Raw genomic sequence first — 17,593 nt, 5'->3', positions numbered from 1 at the left:
GCAAGAGCGAGACTCGGTCTCAAAAGAGAAGTAAAAAGTAAAAAAATCTTTTCTTCATAAGCCTGAGTTACTTTTCTAAGAAAAAGAACCCAAGACACATGATTAAAAAAAAAAACTCAGCCAAGTATTAGGCAGTTCTCTGCAAGACAGTCAAGACACTGAGTATTTGGGATCTTTTTTATTTTTATACACATGACAAGATTTTACATCAAGAATAGTCAGTTAAATAGTACAAATTTACATTCATGAGGAATGTTAAAAAAAATTCAACTAAAAAACCCACTTCTTCCTGTGACCCAAAATCCCACATTTTACAGTGCAGGGGAGAAGGGGATTGGTGGGGGGCATCCAAACAAGTCTCTCCCAGAAGAAATGACGTCAATTTCACATTCCCTCTCCACACAGGATCCAAATGGTGAGAGGATAATTTACAATTCATCTTTTTCAGCTGTAGATTCCTGTTGGAAAAAAAAAACAAACCCGGAAGATATTAACAGTTAGCAGAAAAAAAAACCTAGCTGACAAAAGGCTTGTGCATGAAACAGTTTAAATGCTAGTCTGACTTCTGTAAGTTACAGTCCTAACTTTGCCAGAACTGAAACTCTGTCTTAACTTTGCCAGAACTAAAACTCTGTCCTAACTTTGCCAGAACTGAAAATGCAAGTCACATTCTTGATTTGCTCTACCTTTGCTGTTTCTTGTTCTTCTTCATCTGTTCCCACATCCATTTCTTCATCTTCGTCTTGCTCTGTGTCTTCTGTCGTGTCTTCTGTTGTCTCTTCAGGTTCTTCTTCGGGCTCATCTTCCACCTAAACACAACATTTATGGGCCCATTAATGCCTTGGATTTATTTCCACTTTGCTCATTTAAATGTATAAAATCATAATTAATGCCACTTCTGTTTATTCAGAACCATAGAGTAAATCCTCTAACTAAATGAACAGCCAAGCTAACAAAAGGAGGCAGGCAAAAAGGAAAGAGGACATAAAAGGAGGACTTAGTTCCTAGTGCAGTGCCTGACACTACAGGGATTCAAACATTCAATAAAATTCTTTCAAAAGGTAGAAATTAGGCAAATGTCTCAAAGCTACATCCCTCAATCATTAGAGGCCTATTCCGAAAGAGCAGAAACAAAGCCAGCCAGCCTCTGTGGGAAGGTTGGGGATACAAACCTTTGCATCAGGGTCAATGTTCAAACTGAGGCGAAGCATTCTTTCTATTCTATCTCCATATGCTTTAGTGTCTGGTAAAAGATATCCTGACCGAAGCGTTGCTGTTTCAAACAAAACCACAGCAAGATCCAAAACTGTTTTATCATCTTCATCTTCCTGAGATGCAAGAAGATGCACTAGATTAATATTGAAAAATACAAAGTATTCATATTAAAAGACAAGCAAGAGGACTACTGTAATACTACCTTAATTCGTCGAAGCATGTCTCTGATCAGCGGGTGTCTGGGATTAATTTCAAATGTTTTCTTCTGACTCGCATAGTAACTGTTAAGAGATAAAAATGAACATTAACAAAACATATCCAATTTTAGGGTTCATACATTTCCCTTATTCTTTCATAATTACAGAGGACAACTCTTGGTAAAAAAATCAAAATGTACTATTGACACTTGAACACCACAGGTTTGAACTTATATGCTATTTTTTTTTCCAATACATACAGTCCACCCTCTGTATGTGCAGGTTCAGCAACCAAACTCGGAGAGAAAATACAGTATTCTTGGGATGTGGAATCTGCACACACAGAGCTCCAACTCTTCATATACACAGGTTCCACAGGGCAGACTGGGGGACTAGAATATGTGTGGATTTTGGTAGGGGTCCTAGAACCAATCCCTCTCGTACACCTAGGGATGACTGTACTTTTCCAGTCCACTTTATCTGCGGAGTCAACCAACCTCGGATTGAAAATACTAGAAAGTGCAAAACAAGAAAAAAATAAAAAACCCGATGTAGTATAATAGCTATTTATATAGTACTTACATTGCATTGGGTATTAAAAGTAATCTACAGATTAAAGTACATGGCAAGATGTGCACAGGTTATATGCAAATATGACATGACTTTATATAAGGGACTTGACTCTGTGGATTTTGGTATCCATGGGATGTCCTGGAACCAACACCCCATGGACACAAAGGGATGACTGCACTGTTTCCTTATTTAGTTTTTATAGAGACAGGGTATCACTATATTGCGCAGACTGGTCTTGAACTCTTGGCCTCAAGTGATCCTCTCACCTCAGCCTCCCAAAGTGTTGGGATTATACACGTGAGCCACGTGCCCAGCCTGTATTGCTCCCTTTTAACAGGGAAGCAGGGCAGGGAGCAAGTGGACATGGTTAGATGAAAAATGAAATGAACTACTTTATTTACTGATGAGTCCCAAGTACCTGGAGCACCACTGAACAGATGAACTGATTTAATGTCCTGTTTGTTCCCTCTTAGTTTATTCTTACTACCATAATTATAGTTCTGCTTCCCTGAGTTCAGAAAAATCTATGCAGCTTCTGGATGCTGCTCCAATAATAATACCTTCTCCACGATGCCTTCACCAATATGATTCCAAGAAAAATTAACTTCTTTTATCTGAACTCAGTTCCAAATGTATTTTGAATATACCTTCAAAATCCTTAGCATTTTACTGTTAGTTGTGATTATGCTCTCTTCTCTAGTTTACAGCTCTGAGGACAGGGAGGAACCACATCTATCCCTATCCTGGCGTACCCATTATCTATGTAGGGCTCAGATTATGACTTGTCTTTTTTTTTTTTTAAATAAAAAAGAGATGGAGTCTGGCTATGTTACCCAGGCTAGAGCTAGAGTGTACTGCCATTACAGCACACTACAGCCTTGAACTCCCGGGATCAACTGATCCTCTTGCATCAGCCTCCTGAGTAGCTGGGACAACAGGAGTGAGTCACCATGCCTGGCTTTGATTTGTCATTTTCACTAGTCTAAATGTTCCAAAAGACAGAAGTTATGTCTACCTGTGACCATCAGTGCATGGACATACTAATAAGTGTTCATGTTTGTTGAATGAAAGGTAACTTCCTGTTAATTAATCATTTCCTGAAATTAATAGGTAGACATGTTTTAAATGGTCCTTGTACTGTTGCAATGGGATATCAGATAAACAGAACACTATTCTCTGCATGAAATTTATAGTTAAGAGATAACACATAATATGGAATTTTAGAATTGTGACAAAAATGGAGACTACATTTTTGAGAAAAGGTTTTAAGAAGAAGAATCCTGGCCAGGTGCAGTGGCCCATGCCTGTAATCCCAGCACTTTGTGAGGCCTAAGAGGGTGGATCACGAGGTCAGGAGTTCAAGACCAGCCTGGCCAACATGGTGAAACTCCGTCTCTACTAAAAATATAAAAATTAGCAGGTGTGCTGGCAGGCGCCTGTAATCCCAGCTACTCGGAAGGCTGAGACAGGAGAATTACTTGAACCCAAGAGGCAGAGGTTGCAGTGAGCAGAGATCGTGCCACTGCACTCTAGCATGGGTGACAGAGCAAGACTCCGTCTCGGCAGGGGTGGGAGGAAAGAATCCTTCAGCTAGGACTTGGGAAAAAAGGATGATGACTAGATAGCATTTCAGACACATACTCCAGGTGAAAGAACAGAGAATAAAAGCAGGGAAGAAGTCATTTTCAAGGTCATTGCTGTGACATTAGAACATAAACATGAAATATTTCTTGAAAATAAAGAGTACCAAAGACTCACTATACCTCCAGGTACAGGCCCTTGAGTTCAAATACTGTTAATTCACAGGTCCTCTACCATTTACTCTATGAGACATTCTATCTGGGTACCCATAATTTAACGCTTGGAGGTGTGGGGGACGTGATTTGAAATGGACTTAACTCACTTGAGGAATGTTGTCATTAACCTCATGTGCAGCTATTACATTTAAAAATGTAAAATAAATTCAGATATTAGGCTAAGCATATAATCCAATGTAAAAGTAAAGACAATATGCATAACACATTAAGAAAATTCCCATTTACATATTGAATACAATAAAATCATAAAATCATGAGTTAAAGACCTTTTCTTAATCGAATGTAGGAGAAATTCCTTCATAAACTTGTTGTCTACCTTACACTAGACAGTGGCAGACATTTAAGGCAATTTTACTCTTTGTATTGAAGATGGTATCGTCTCCAAAAGGAAGACTGGGTAAGAGCCAACACCCTGGCAGGGACTTTCCTGAGGATGCTTACTTTGTAGAGATGTCCTTGCCTGTTTGGTACGCTTGTGCTTTCATGATTCTCTCCATGTTGCCAGACCATCCATACTGGCTGGCCACCAAAGCACATGGAGATTCTGTCAGACGCTGAGACACCACAGCCTTTTCAATCTTAGGAAAAGAAATCAAGTCATATAAATTCATATCAACAGGTAAGGTCATTCAGCAATTGTATTTCAACTTTCTAAGACTATCGCTTAAGATCATAAAAATAGCAGGTCATAAAAATAGCTTTTCTTAAGGCTTAGGAGAATTTGTAGGGGCACTTACTTGATAATCTGAATTTTTTAGTCAGAAGTTTAAATATCAGCTTTTAAAAACATAAAACTTAATTTGTAACAACTTAAGTTATTAACAAAGCAATATTAAACTACTGTGGAAAGTTTTAAGCTTTCTCCCAATAATTTAACTATATTAATTAAATTTTTACCATTCTAATGGTTACAAAGTAACCAGCTGCAGCTTAATTTGTTGACAAAATAACTTTCTCTTAATGCAGACACTAATATTTCCACAAATTGTAATTTCCACAATACCTTGTCCTTAAGGGCTTTATCTTTCATCCAGTTCAGCAGAGGCTCAAATTCTTTCTCAACTGCTTCACGACTCTCCTTAGTTTTTTCACTTTCATCAAACTTCACTCCTTCCTTGGCAACATTCTGGAACCTCTTCCCATCAAATTCAGGAAGGGCCTGAATGCAGTATTCATCCACAGGTTCTGTGAGGTAAATAACTTCATAGCCCTTTTTCAGAAGTCGCTCAACAAATGGAGAAGATTCAGCCTACAAAATTAAGAGAAGCCACAGAGTTTTCCAAGTCTGGCCCTGGTGTATTTGTTTATCCTAGCAGCTGCTATGTTTATACATTATTAAAACCCCATTTTACAGGTGAAGAATTAAGAGGTTCAGAGAATATAAACAAGCTTCCTGCCAGTGACTGACCAGGGCTTATAATTACTCCAGTTACACATTTAAGTTTTCCTTTTCTCCCCCTCAAGAGTTGGCTGTAAATCCCTAGCTACATTCCAGAATGGCTGACAACGCTTAAAGAGTTCATCTCACCTCTTTTCTGCTGGACCCAGCCATGAAGTAGATTTTGTCTTGTTTTTCCTTCATTCTTTCTACATATTGGTCTAGGCTAGTAATGTCAGTTGGATGATGAGAAGACTGGAACCTAAGAAGTTTAGCAAGACGTGTTCGATTCGAGTGGTCTTCAATCACACCAAGCTTGATGTTGGTACCAAATTCTTTCCAAAAAGTATCATTGTATTTATCATCAGCAATCTTCTTGATCATGTCCAGCGTTTTACGAACAAGCTTCTTCCTAATTACCTAAACACAATGAAAGAATAACTGATTAGAGAAGTTAATCTCAAACTTTTGAGAATGTAAGGTACCCAGGGAAGAGTGTGAAAGACACAAAGATGATATGGTTATTGCCATTTATTGAGGGGCAGGAAATGGTGAAGCACTCCTATGTATTCAGATTGGGCTGAAACTCAGCTGTCTGTGCAAACAGCCACAAGATTGCCTTAATGTTGACATTCTAACCTTAGGACTCACTGATATTCTCTCTCTCTACGATCTAAATGAAGTGAACAAATATGCTACTTTCAAATACTTTTAAATTTAAAAACTGAAGAATCTTCTAATTATGGAAGTATTGGAGGGGAAGAGTTTAATGAAAGACTTGATAAAGAGGTGGTTATGTGATCAAGTCTGGATGACAAAATGTTAATCCTGGACCAGGCAGTGGGCCTATATGGGTGTTCACTGTACAATTCTTTAATTTTTTCTAGATGTTTGAAACTTTGTTATTAAATGTTGGGAGAAAAAGAATCAGATTCTTAGGATCTGATAAGCCCAGAATGAAAGGAAGTTCATCTGAAGAATCACGGACCAGACCCAAAATCTGGTTACTCCACAAATGGAGTCTGTTCTCCGAACCCCAATCCAACAGCCAAGTGGACAGTTTCTTCCTAGAGACACTTACCTTAAGCAGTTTATGTTGCTGAAGAGTCTCGCGGGAAACATTCAAGGGCAGATCATCTGAGTCCACCTTCAGATGGCAAAAGAAAGTTCAGTGAGCAATAAAACCACTGGAAGAAAGCAAAGCCAAACACACACTCTACACTGCCAGACCCCTGGCACAACAATCACCCCTTCTCCCAAACTTCAGATACTTACCACACCCTTGACAAAATTAAGGTACTTAGGCATCATATCATGGAAGTCGTCTGTGATGAATACACGGCGCACATAGAGCTAAAGAGACCAAAAAAAAAGGTCACTTTCTGGAAATTAAACTTTCACATTTTAAACACTGTATGTACTACTTAAAAACTCACCTTAATGTAATCACTCTTTTTAGATCCATATTCGTCAAACAGACCACGTGGAGCAGATGTGGGTACAAATAAAATTGATTTGAAGGTAACTTCCCCTTCAGCGGTAAAGTGAATGTAAGCCATGGGGTCATCACTTTCCTGTGGAAAGTTGGTATCTTAGTCATTCAAATGACACAGTAGAAAAGCAGTGCAAGAACTAAGCAATGTACTATGTGGTACACGTTCAGTTTAGCAATTAACTAACAAAAAATTTCCCTTACCTGCGAGGGGGAAAAAAAAAGAGAAAGAAAAGGGTGGAATGAAGAAATGACTAGGATTACAATTCTAATTCACTAGATATGGTTGTTTTGATGATGATTGTCAATAACATTATTTCCTAAACTTGCGGAAGGATGGATAAGTTTATGTTTCTTATGTATGAGAGAAGTGAATAGGAAAACCACCACCCTGCCTAAATGACAAAATTATATACAACACTTCAGTGTGCCCTTGAACTACAGTAAGTACTCAAGAACATGTTTCTTCCATGGAACTTAGCTCTAGCAGTGGCTACAAAGATATATGTAAATACCTGTAAAACAAAGTCAGAAATTCTCTTGATCTGCATTATCTATTACTATACCACATAAATGGCTATTAAGCACTGAAATGTAGCTAGTTCAAATTCAGATGTGCTGTTAAGTGTAAAATACATTTTGAAGGCACAGTACAAAGTTTAAAAAGGATGTAAAATGTCTCATTATTAGTTTGTATATTGATTATGTGTTGAAATACTACTATTTGGAGTACGCTGGGTTAAATAAATTATACTATTAACATTTCGTGGTTCCTTTTTTTTGTATGGCTTCTAAAAAATTTAAAATCATGTGTGGCTCACATTAATTATATTTCTAATACAGCTGCCTTATATAAAGTAAGTTTATAGACTCTAGGACTTTAGAGTTTATGGAAATCGAAGGCAGAACTGACAGTGTTTTAAAGAGTTGAAATTTAAAGGATATGGAATAGAGAAAAGAACAAATACAGACACAGAATATTAGGTTTTACTTAGCTATGGTTAAGTCCACTAGAGCATTCTACTATTTGTACCAAATGCTGCTGGGGAAACTAACTTGAAACAACCTTTATCAATGCTAGTTTTGCATTCTTAAGAGTTACAAGAAGGGATCAGTAAAAGGAAAAAAAAAAAACAGGCAAGGAAACATAAATTTGGTAATTATTCCTAGGCATAGGATCTCACAATAAGTGTTTGATGTCGTAAGCAAGCTCTTTAAAGATTATATTAAAAGCCACTTAACAACATGATTTCATGTTTTACGGGTTTTGTGGTGGAAATCACACATCTACCTATGTAGGTGGTTCTTAATCTTTTTTTGTCATACAAAACCCTTGGCAAGCTGGTGAAGCCTACAGATGCCTTCTCGAAATAATTTTTTTTTTAAAAACCACATATTACAAAATACACAGCAATAAAAAGGAAACCAATTGTGTTTAAACAGCCAGAAAACTGTTTCAAACATTCTTGATTTTGTAATGTTTCACTATTATATTAACCAAGAGCTAGGACGAATTTTAATAACTGCAGCAATTTTGAAGTAGTGATGAGCATAATAATTCAACTTAAGTAAAAATGGTGTGTTCTGGAAACCAATTACTCTCAAAGACCATCTTTACTGAGATATCAATCTCAAAGGTTCATAAATGTGATTTTACTTACGAGTAGGTCAATAAACCAGAAGTAGACGTATTATAGTTGGCCTAAAGGTCTTTTTTTGAATTTTCTCTCTGGGAAAAAATGGGAATGGACCATCTCATATTCAATGGTCACATACCATACACAATTAAACTAATAGGGTGATTCATTAATAACCAGAAGCTAGGGAATTATATTTACCTTTGAAAATGATTTGTAGAAAGCTTTGTATTCATCTTCTTCTACTTCTTTTGATGGTCTCTGCCATATTGGTTTGATATCATTCATAAGTTCCCAGTCCCAGACAGTTTTTTCAACCTGAAGTTATTATAGTATTTGATTAGTCTCTCTTAGCAGTCACCAAGGTTATCCGAGCAGTAACCATGGCTTCAGTAGATTTTAAAAGACTATGTAAAGCACCAGAGGCCCGGTGTGGTGGCTCACGCCTGTAATCCTAGCACTTTGGGAGGCTAGGGTAGGAGAACTATTTGAGCTTGGAGTTCAAGACCAGTCCAGGCAACATAGCAAGACCTCCATCTCTACAAAAAACTTTAAAAAATTAGCCAGTCATGGTGGTGTGTCTGTTGGTGGCATGTGTCTGTGGTCCTACCTAGTTGGGAGGCTGAGGTGAAAGGACTGCTTAAGCCTAGGAGTTCAAGGGTGAATGAAGGGAGCTACGATCATGCCACTGCACTCCAGCCGGAGTGGCAGAGACTCTGTCTCCAGATTAAAAAAAAAAACAACTCACTAAAGCATACCTGTTATCTGGGAAGGTTTCTGCCAACTGTATCAAAAGCAAAGTATTTTTCTCAATATTTAATTCAAAAAGATAATTGCTAATTGATGAAAAGCCAATTAAGGTTTTTTATTGTTATTTTTAACTAGCAAAAATGTTTCTTGAAAATATTTGTTTTGAGGTTAGAAGGAAATACATATTACATATTCGTATTTCATGACTTAAAGAAATCCAACATTTTACAAAATATTTCTCAACCACCATGACCAATACTTCTTACTCTGCTACCTAAGCAAGCCAGAGAACCATTTTTATAGTTAATCCCTACATGATAAAAAGACAAAAGAGGTCTCAGAAAGCTTTTTAAGATTTTAAAATTCCAAACATATAAGTCACCAGTCCCAGGCAATATATAAAAGTCAGAAAATTCTTCATAAAAATGACCTGGGTTTGATACTTAAAACTTTCTACAGGACAATGTACTCAACATACAAAGGTCTTATTTTAAAAGCTGGCTCCATGGACTTAGCACTGGAACTGAAGCTGACTTCAACTCAGCCAGTGCATACTTGGGTTTTCCTGGTTTTGCGTATACATGTTAAACGGTATCTTAGGCAGGGAGATGAACCAGACTTACTTTTTTAGTTTTTGGTTTCTTTTCTTCTTCTTCTTCCTCTACTGCAGCTTCATCATCAGATTCTTCTTTCTCTTCTTTTGCTGCTTCTTCTTCCTCCATGGGCTCCTCAACAGTTTCAGTCTGTTGAAATAAAAGAAGAATTATGGTTAAATCCATTTGTTTAACAATTCTGATTTTGTCTACAGAAATATGACATAACATTACAGCTCAAAAAAATAGGTTTTTGCAAGAAAACCCTGCGAGTATCCTTAACATTATAATAGACCACATTTTGCCTTCATTCTTTTTTTTTTTTTTTTTTTTTGGGAGACAGAGTCTTGCTTTGCTGCCCAGGTTGGAGTACAGTGGGGCAACCTCGGCTCACTGCAACCTCCGTCTCCCAGGTTCAAACAATTCTCTTGCCTCAGCCTCCTGAGTAGCGGGGATTACAGGCATGTGCTACCATACACCCAACTAATTTTTTTGTATTTTTAGTAGAGACAAGGTTTCACCATGTTGGCCAGGCTGGTCTCAAACTCCTGACCTCAGGTGATCCACCTGTCTCGGCCTCCCAAAGTGCTGGGATTACAAGCATGAGCCACCGCGCCAGCCTGCCTTCATTCTTTTAGTGTTGAATATTTAAACATGTTGCCAAGGTAATACATAGAAGTTTTTAGTCAATATAGATTTACCTTGCTGCTCCATACATAAATAGGAAAGTTTATGAACTGTGAATATTTTTTGACGAGATTTTTAATTGTATCCAATTCAAGGTAATCAGATGCTTCTTCTTTTAAGACAAGGCTGCAAGAAAAATTTGATGTTTAGAGACACCTAACATTTAGAAGATCCAATTATAAATTCATCTAAATACCATGGTAATAGCCAGCAGTTCAGTGTAATCCAAGATGTCCTAATTATTCGTGTTAACTCTCCATCACCAACAAGGGTTTGTGAGCTAAAATGTAACACATATACAGTAAAGAGAAGAATCTCCTCTACATTACCTCAAGTGGAGAATAACATTGTTTTAAGTAGAAAATTAAAATATCCTCAACCTTCTGAATAGATTGTTTGTTTTCATTTCTCAAGGTGAGAAAGCACTGAAATATTCTGGAGAAAAATGGAGTCATGCACTCTCGTAGCTCTTACTGTTATTCTAGAAACCTAATGAATATTGTAGATAACTATTCCTAATTAATGAAAACATTTTCCTTAGAAAAGCTAGCAAATTAATCTGGATTATTTATATTTATATCCGCACTATCCAAAATGGTAGCCACTGGGCACATATGACTTATTTTAAAAAAATGTACAGTTCAGTTCCAGTTACGCTGCCACATTCCAAGTACTCAACAGTCACATGTGGCTAGTGGTTGCCAAAATGGAAAGTGCAGATATAGAACATTTCTACTATTACATAAAATTCTACCGGGCAGTGTGGGGATTACAGGTGTGAGCCACTGTGCCCAGCCTAGAACCCACTCAGTAAGTAGTCAGTCCATATCTTGATATTTGTGTTGCCAATTAAGTATGGGAAATGGTCTATATGTGGTTCCCTCCCTGTCTCAAAAGGCTCATTAGTTTAGTGGTACCTGGCCAGTAAGTAGCCATGATATGACAACAAAGCCTAGTGAGTGACTAGGCCGCTGGTCTCAGAGCACATGTTCTAGTGATTTGGGGATTAAGAGTTCAGTTTTGGATGCAAGTAGAAGCTGCTGGTTAGATATCTTAGGTAGAATCATTTAAAAGGCAATTAAACACATGAACACGGAGCCCAGGAGTGAGACCTAGACAAGGGGTTGGCAAGCTATAGCTGTATAGCTGGCACCCACTAGAAATTTTATTGGGACAATTTTTTTTTTTTTGGACCTCTGTCACCCAGGCATGATGATGGCTCACTGCAGCCTTGACCTCCTAGGCTCGGCTCAAGCAATCCTACCTCAGCCTCCTGAGTAGCTGGGACTACAGGCATGCACCACCATGCCCAGCTAATTTTTGTATTTTTTTTTTTTTTTTTGTGGAGATGGGATCCCACTATGTTGTCCTGTCCAGGCTGACCTCAAACTCCTGGGTTCAAGTGATCCTCCCACCTCAGCCTCCCAATGTGTTGGGATTATAGAGATGAGCCAACACACCTGGCTGGGACACATCCTTATGTATTGTCTATGCCTACTTTCAAGCTAAACAGAGTTGGGACATGTGACAGACCATATAGCTCACAAGCTAAAAATATCTACTACTAGCTGGCTCTTTCTTTTTTTTGTTGTTTTTTCTTTAATCTTTTTTTCTACTAGCTGGCTCTTTTAAGAAAAAGTTTGCTGACTCCTGATCTAGACTAAGAATATAAATTTGAGAACTGGAGATGGAGCCTGAGGCCGTGGCAGTGGATAAGACTACATTAAGGATCATATGGACAATGAGAAAGGGCTGAAACTTAACTTGGAGAAAATGTATGTCAACATTTAAGAAGTGGACAAAGGAAATTTTTAAAAAGATATGCATGGTCATGGAAACTAGGTACTGGATAGGTTGTTACCAGCCATCTTACCTGCATGGAACTGCACTGTTTAACCTACTTATTCATACAAATGGCTGCCAATTAAGTATTAGGCTTTGGGAATGGAGCTTTCAACAAAATGTTTGCCTTCATGGAACTTATATCCAGATAATTTCACCTGTTTCTTAGTAACCTGACATTAACACCTCTTGGGACATCACTGTCTGTCTTTCTTCAGGAATGATTTCCCTATCCTTCTCCAACACCTAGCAGTGCTTAAAAAGAGAGGGCACTGGGGCATAACTCTTAGTGATGCCTCCAAATGAGACCTGGAGATATCAATGTTAGTGACAAAGGCAGGGAAAGGTAAATTGGGAACACAAGTTACAAAAGTACTAAAATGCAGTCATCTAGTTAGTCTTCATTAAAAGAAATCTGCTGCAGTAAAAACAGGAAATGTTACTTTCTAGGATGAAGAAAGTTGGTCACAATGATAAGCATGTGCTTCTTTCCCTTAATGTTAAGAAAATTTAAAACTGAATTAAGAAAAAAAATAGAAGCTGTAGGCACATTCTGTTACTCACTTAGCAGGAGCTGGCAAGCCAACTGACCTCTGAAATAGAATTTCCTCATCTCCAAGATGGTAAAATTTTAAAAAGGCAAAAAGCTGCCCTGTCTCCGTCACAGTGCTACAAGCAAGGAGAGCTACTGTACGGCACTGGCTCTGTCTCATCTATACGAACAACAGTTATTGGCTTAAGAGGGATCTTAATTGGCTTACGAGGGATCTTAATTCGAATTTAAAAACTTGTAACTATCCTTAAGTGACCTATTTTACTCCACAGCTTTCACAACTTTCATGAACTTTCTTTAAGCCTTTTATCTCTACAAGGCAGCCCCAGCCCTGGTTGCTATCACTCATCCTGAGTATTTTCAATGGTCCCCCAAAGAGTCTCCCCCTTGTCCACTCCTCGCATCCTCCACACCACCTTGAGAATCTTAAAAAGTTCATCACATTCTGGCTGGGGACGGTGGCTCACGCCTGTAATCCCAGCACTTTGGGAGGCCAAGGCGGGCAGATCATGTGAGGTCGAGAGTTGGAGACCAGCCTGACCAACATAGAGAAACCCCATCTCTACTAAAAATACAAAATTAGCAGGGCGTGGTGGCGCATGCGTGTAATCCCAGCTACTCGGGAGGCTGAACCCGGGAAGCAGAGGTTGCGGTGAGCCGAGATCGTGCCATTGCACTCCAGCCTGTGCTGGAGCGAGACTCCGTCTCAAAAAAAAAAAAAAAAGTTCATCACTTTCCATCCGTAACTGCCACCAAGAACTCTCTTCATCTAGTGAGCATGCCTTTATTCAGGATGCTCCACAGACAAATTACTCTTCTAACCTGGGAAACTGACAAACCATGCCTCCTCTGTGGGTACCCAAGAAGCCTTCTCCCCTGGGGGAGCTGCTATTTCCTACTTTGTACCCTCCATGTACACCAGCAATCACAAACCTTTGTGCCTGGCCCTTTGCAGGTCCTCAAACATTTCTTCAAGTGATGGTAACCGTTCTGTTTCCTCATTTTATAGGCAGGAAAATTAAGGCCCAGAATAAGTCATTTGCTCAGAGAATAGAACTGGAGAGTCAAGATCCTCACCATGACTATTAATTATTATTAGGAATCAGTTATACTCACGTAATTGTCGTTCCCCGTCCTAGAGTGTTTCCTCTTGGGTCAGCAATTACTGAAAATTCATTGGAGTCGGACTCCCAGATGTGCTGGGTATCGTTGTTGTGTTTTGATGTGACAATAACCTTATCTGCTACAAGGAAGGCGGAATAGAAACCAACACCAAACTGGCCAATCAATTCAGAAGTTGACTGGCCATCTTCCTGTGCTTCCGTCATCTTGTTTAAAAACTCGCTTGTTCCAGATTTGGCTATGGTACCAAGGTTCTTAACCAACTCTTCTCTGGTCATTCCTACACCAGTGTCTGTGACATGCAGCAGGTTCTTCTCCTTATCACACTAAAAGCAAGACAAGAACCAGATAGTTGTATTTAATATTTACATTACGCCAAGCAAATATTGAGGAACTAACCAGCTTTGGGTCCCATCAATTCCAATACAGAAAACTAAACTGAGATATTTTCCTCTACATAGTTTTTTATGGCCTTTTCTGAAAGTGTACATCTTAAAGTAATCTATGTATTTGAGAAAGTATTAATATCAAATGGGCAGACTGGTCTAAATGTCAAGGGTTAGAGGCTGACCTAAATAAAACAAGTTACCTTTGAAGAAAAACAATTCAAGAAAAATAAAATTTTATGTCTTGCCTATTTCTTTAATAGAAAACAAAACAACTTGAATGATTCTTCTATTTGGAATCTGTGATGGATCATTAATATTCTTCACTCAATATTCCTGGCTGTCTGCCTTCCAGAAACCTAGGAGGATTCTACTTTCTCCATTTAAGAATGGCTAAGGCCATGTGACTAGTTCTGGCCAATGAGTTATAAATGGCCAATGAGTCGTAAATGAGAGCTCTGCTTTCAGGCTGAGCCTTTAATTATAGTAGTATGAGACCCTCTAAGCTTGCTCTGCACCATGGCAACCGTCTACACACTACAGATGGCTGCCCACGCCTCTGTCCCAGCATGGGGATGAAGCAGAGCAAAGACCACAGGCAGACTGTGATCAATGATTTAAGCCAAGGGCTAGCAAACTTTTTCTGTAAAGGGCCACATAGTAAATATTTTAGGCTGTGGGAGACTCATGTTCTCTGTTAAAACAACTTGACTCTGCTGTTGAAACACAGAAGCAGTCACAGATAATAAACAAATGGGCATGGCTGCATTCCAATAAAACTACTTATAAAAACAAGTAAAGTCAGATTTAGCCATAGTTTGCTGACTTTCAAGCCACTGAGGCTTGGGGGTTTTTTGTCATTGCAATATAATCTAGCCTATCTTGACGGATAGGGATCTTCTACCTCTAAGGATTCCTTTTCCTTTAAAAGAAAGAAAAACTGCCTTACACTTACCTTAATTTTAACTGTTAGTTCCTCATTTCCAGAAAGAGCATTTTCATCAGTCAGTGATATTAGCCGTATCTTATCTAAAGCGTCGGAAGCATTTGAAATCAGTTCTCTCAGGAAAATCTAAATGGAAGCCAGAGGTAATACACTTAAGACTATCCTCAAGATACATTAAGATATTCATTTTATGCCAAACCCATTTTTTTTTTTTTTTTTTTTTTTTTTTTTTTTGAGACGGAGTCTTGCTCTGTCACCCAGGCTGGAGTGCAGTGGCCGGATCTCAGCTCACTGCAAGCTCCGCCTCCCGGGTTCACACCATTCTCCTGCCTCAGCCTCCCGAGTAGCTGGGACTACAGGCACCCGCCACTTCGCCCGGCTAGTTTTTTGTATTTTTTAGTAGAGACGGGGTTTCACCGTATTAGCCAGGATGGTCTCGATCTCCTGACCTCATGATCCGCCCGTCTCGGCCTCCCAAAGTGCTGGGATTACAGGCTTGAGCCACCGCGCCCGGCCGCCAAACCCATTTTATTTCTTCTCTGTACCTTATAAAAGCACTCTTTAAGGAATTAAGACTTCTTATGGTATAGGAGTGGCTTTATTCTTTTGATTAAAAAAAGGCATAGCTCCTTACACAAAGAACTGTGGCAACTATAAGGGATACATTAGCTGGTAAGGGTAGTAACACTACCCATCTGACAGTGATCTTGAGGTATACAATGCAAGAAGTTTAATTTACGAGACTGCCCTTAGAATCACAACTATTATCAGGCCATGAACCTATTTAGAGGTAAAGGAAAAAGAAAATGTCTGATGCTCCCTTTCTTCCCAGATATCTAGTAACAATTCTTGGACATATTAAGTATTTAAAGGTTGTTAGCTACTTACTCGGTTAGTACATTACTTTTGCAGTAAATCAAGCAAATTTAAGTAAACAAGTATGCCACCATATAGAGACAAAATATTCTAACCACATGTTGCTTACCTCTTTATTTTTATACAATGAATTGATGATAAGTTTCATCATTCTGTTAACTTCAGCTTGAAAGGCAAACTTTTCCGACTTCTCTCTAAGTTCTCTTATTTGCGATGCATTTAATCCATCCAACTGAATAGCTTCTTCCTCTCTAAGGAAATCAGTTAGATAAGCAAATATTGCATGGCTTAGTTCCCTTCAAAACTAGAGGAATTATGATGCGAGCACAGTGGCCTCTAAATATTGTCTTGGGGGTTAAAATGGAAACCCTTATAAAGTATTACTGATATACCATCTCATTATGTTAGCACAGCAGTAGGCTACCTTTAACATTGCACTGGAAATACTTGGTTCTTAAAATTGCCAGAAAAAAAACCCCCAAGTCTCCTCTACTAAAAAGCAAAGTCATACTCATTTATGCTCCACGGTGAGGACTTCAAAACTGTCAATAAATCCCAAGAGGCCAAATTTTAAAATATTGTTCAACTGACAGAAATCCCATTTTTAAACTACTCGGCGTACACAGTTAATGAATACAAATCCAACTGAAACTCTTTTCTAAAGTCTTACAAAGTTCGTGGTGCTAGTATTCTGCAATATAGTTTTCAAAGGAATTCACTCAGTTTTAATCACTCCCAGGGACAAGTTAGGAGGTATGTATGCACACAACTCACCAGGTTTTTAAATACAGGGTGTTAGACTTTATCTGGACCTTTGGAGAAGAGATACATAAGAAGTGACCCTAACTCACAAGGTTCACAGGGCTTATCTGTATAGGTAAGTTCAAATGAACACAAACCTCTGTACTACTTCATCATCCGTCCTTGAGCCTTCTCTACTTTTACCCAGATCCTCTTCTACTGTACCATCCACATCAACTTCGTCGTCAGCTCTGACCGACCCTGAAGATTTAACACGGGAAAACTCTTCAACATCGCACTTCTCCAAGGAGGATGATCAAATAGGGAAGGGTAGGGGTTGCAAAATTCAGCTGGTAAATAAGGGTGGAGGGGATGAAAGAGTGTATTCCCTGGTTTAAATACCCAAGGTAAAGCCAAGACAGCACATCTATTTAAGTTCTGATGTTGAGGTCCCCAGTAGATTCTGAAATACTGAGGTAGTCACCACTTCTAAACAGTGTGTCTCCGATCATTTATAAATAACGTTAAGCAGACTGACACCAGGTCTCTTCTACAACCACACGTGTTGCGCGCAGGCCGAGCCAAGGCCTCCCAACTGACCAAACCAAAACTTCGGCCTTCGTTATCACAGGTCAGAATGCAAATAGGATTTATGCAATCTCTGGCGAGAGGAACTGAAATTGAGCCCAGAGGCATGAGAAGGGGGCGAAATGTTAAGAACCGAGCTCCAGCAAAACCGAATCAAACACGCTGACACTGCCATTCCGCTGGCCCCAGGCCTCACGCTC

At 38.9% G+C, this 17,593-nt stretch overlaps 1 protein-coding gene across 1 annotated transcript in view; it reads right to left on the bottom strand.

Annotated features, from left to right (window-relative positions):
* Nucleotides 1–163: 163 nt before the first annotated feature.
* Nucleotides 164–17,593, bottom strand: part of HSP90B1 (heat shock protein 90 beta family member 1) — a 188,839-nt gene continuing 171,409 nt past the window's right edge. Inside the window, exons 3-19 of the mRNA XM_050748458.1 lie at nt 16,964–17,066; nt 16,174–16,315; nt 15,198–15,314; nt 13,851–14,182; nt 10,354–10,465; nt 9,683–9,802; nt 8,511–8,627; nt 6,617–6,754; nt 6,456–6,533; nt 6,262–6,327; nt 5,331–5,600; nt 4,806–5,051; nt 4,244–4,380; nt 1,418–1,496; nt 1,173–1,328; nt 687–809; nt 164–458 (exon numbers count right to left, since the gene is read on the bottom strand). Of these exons, the coding sequence (XP_050604415.1) occupies nt 429–458; nt 687–809; nt 1,173–1,328; nt 1,418–1,496; nt 4,244–4,380; nt 4,806–5,051; nt 5,331–5,600; nt 6,262–6,327; nt 6,456–6,533; nt 6,617–6,754; nt 8,511–8,627; nt 9,683–9,802; nt 10,354–10,465; nt 13,851–14,182; nt 15,198–15,314; nt 16,174–16,315; nt 16,964–17,066 (2,366 nt within the window). The 3' untranslated portion in view covers nt 164–428. The remainder of the gene's footprint in view (nt 459–686; nt 810–1,172; nt 1,329–1,417; nt 1,497–4,243; nt 4,381–4,805; nt 5,052–5,330; nt 5,601–6,261; nt 6,328–6,455; nt 6,534–6,616; nt 6,755–8,510; nt 8,628–9,682; nt 9,803–10,353; nt 10,466–13,850; nt 14,183–15,197; nt 15,315–16,173; nt 16,316–16,963; nt 17,067–17,593) is intronic.

This window comes from Macaca thibetana, chromosome 11 (genome assembly GCF_024542745.1).
Source record: "Macaca thibetana thibetana isolate TM-01 chromosome 11, ASM2454274v1, whole genome shotgun sequence".
Lineage (NCBI taxonomy): Eukaryota > Metazoa > Chordata > Mammalia > Primates > Cercopithecidae > Macaca > Macaca thibetana.
Note: the sequence above shows the minus strand (reverse complement) of the source record. Positions and strands in the feature narration are given on the sequence as shown.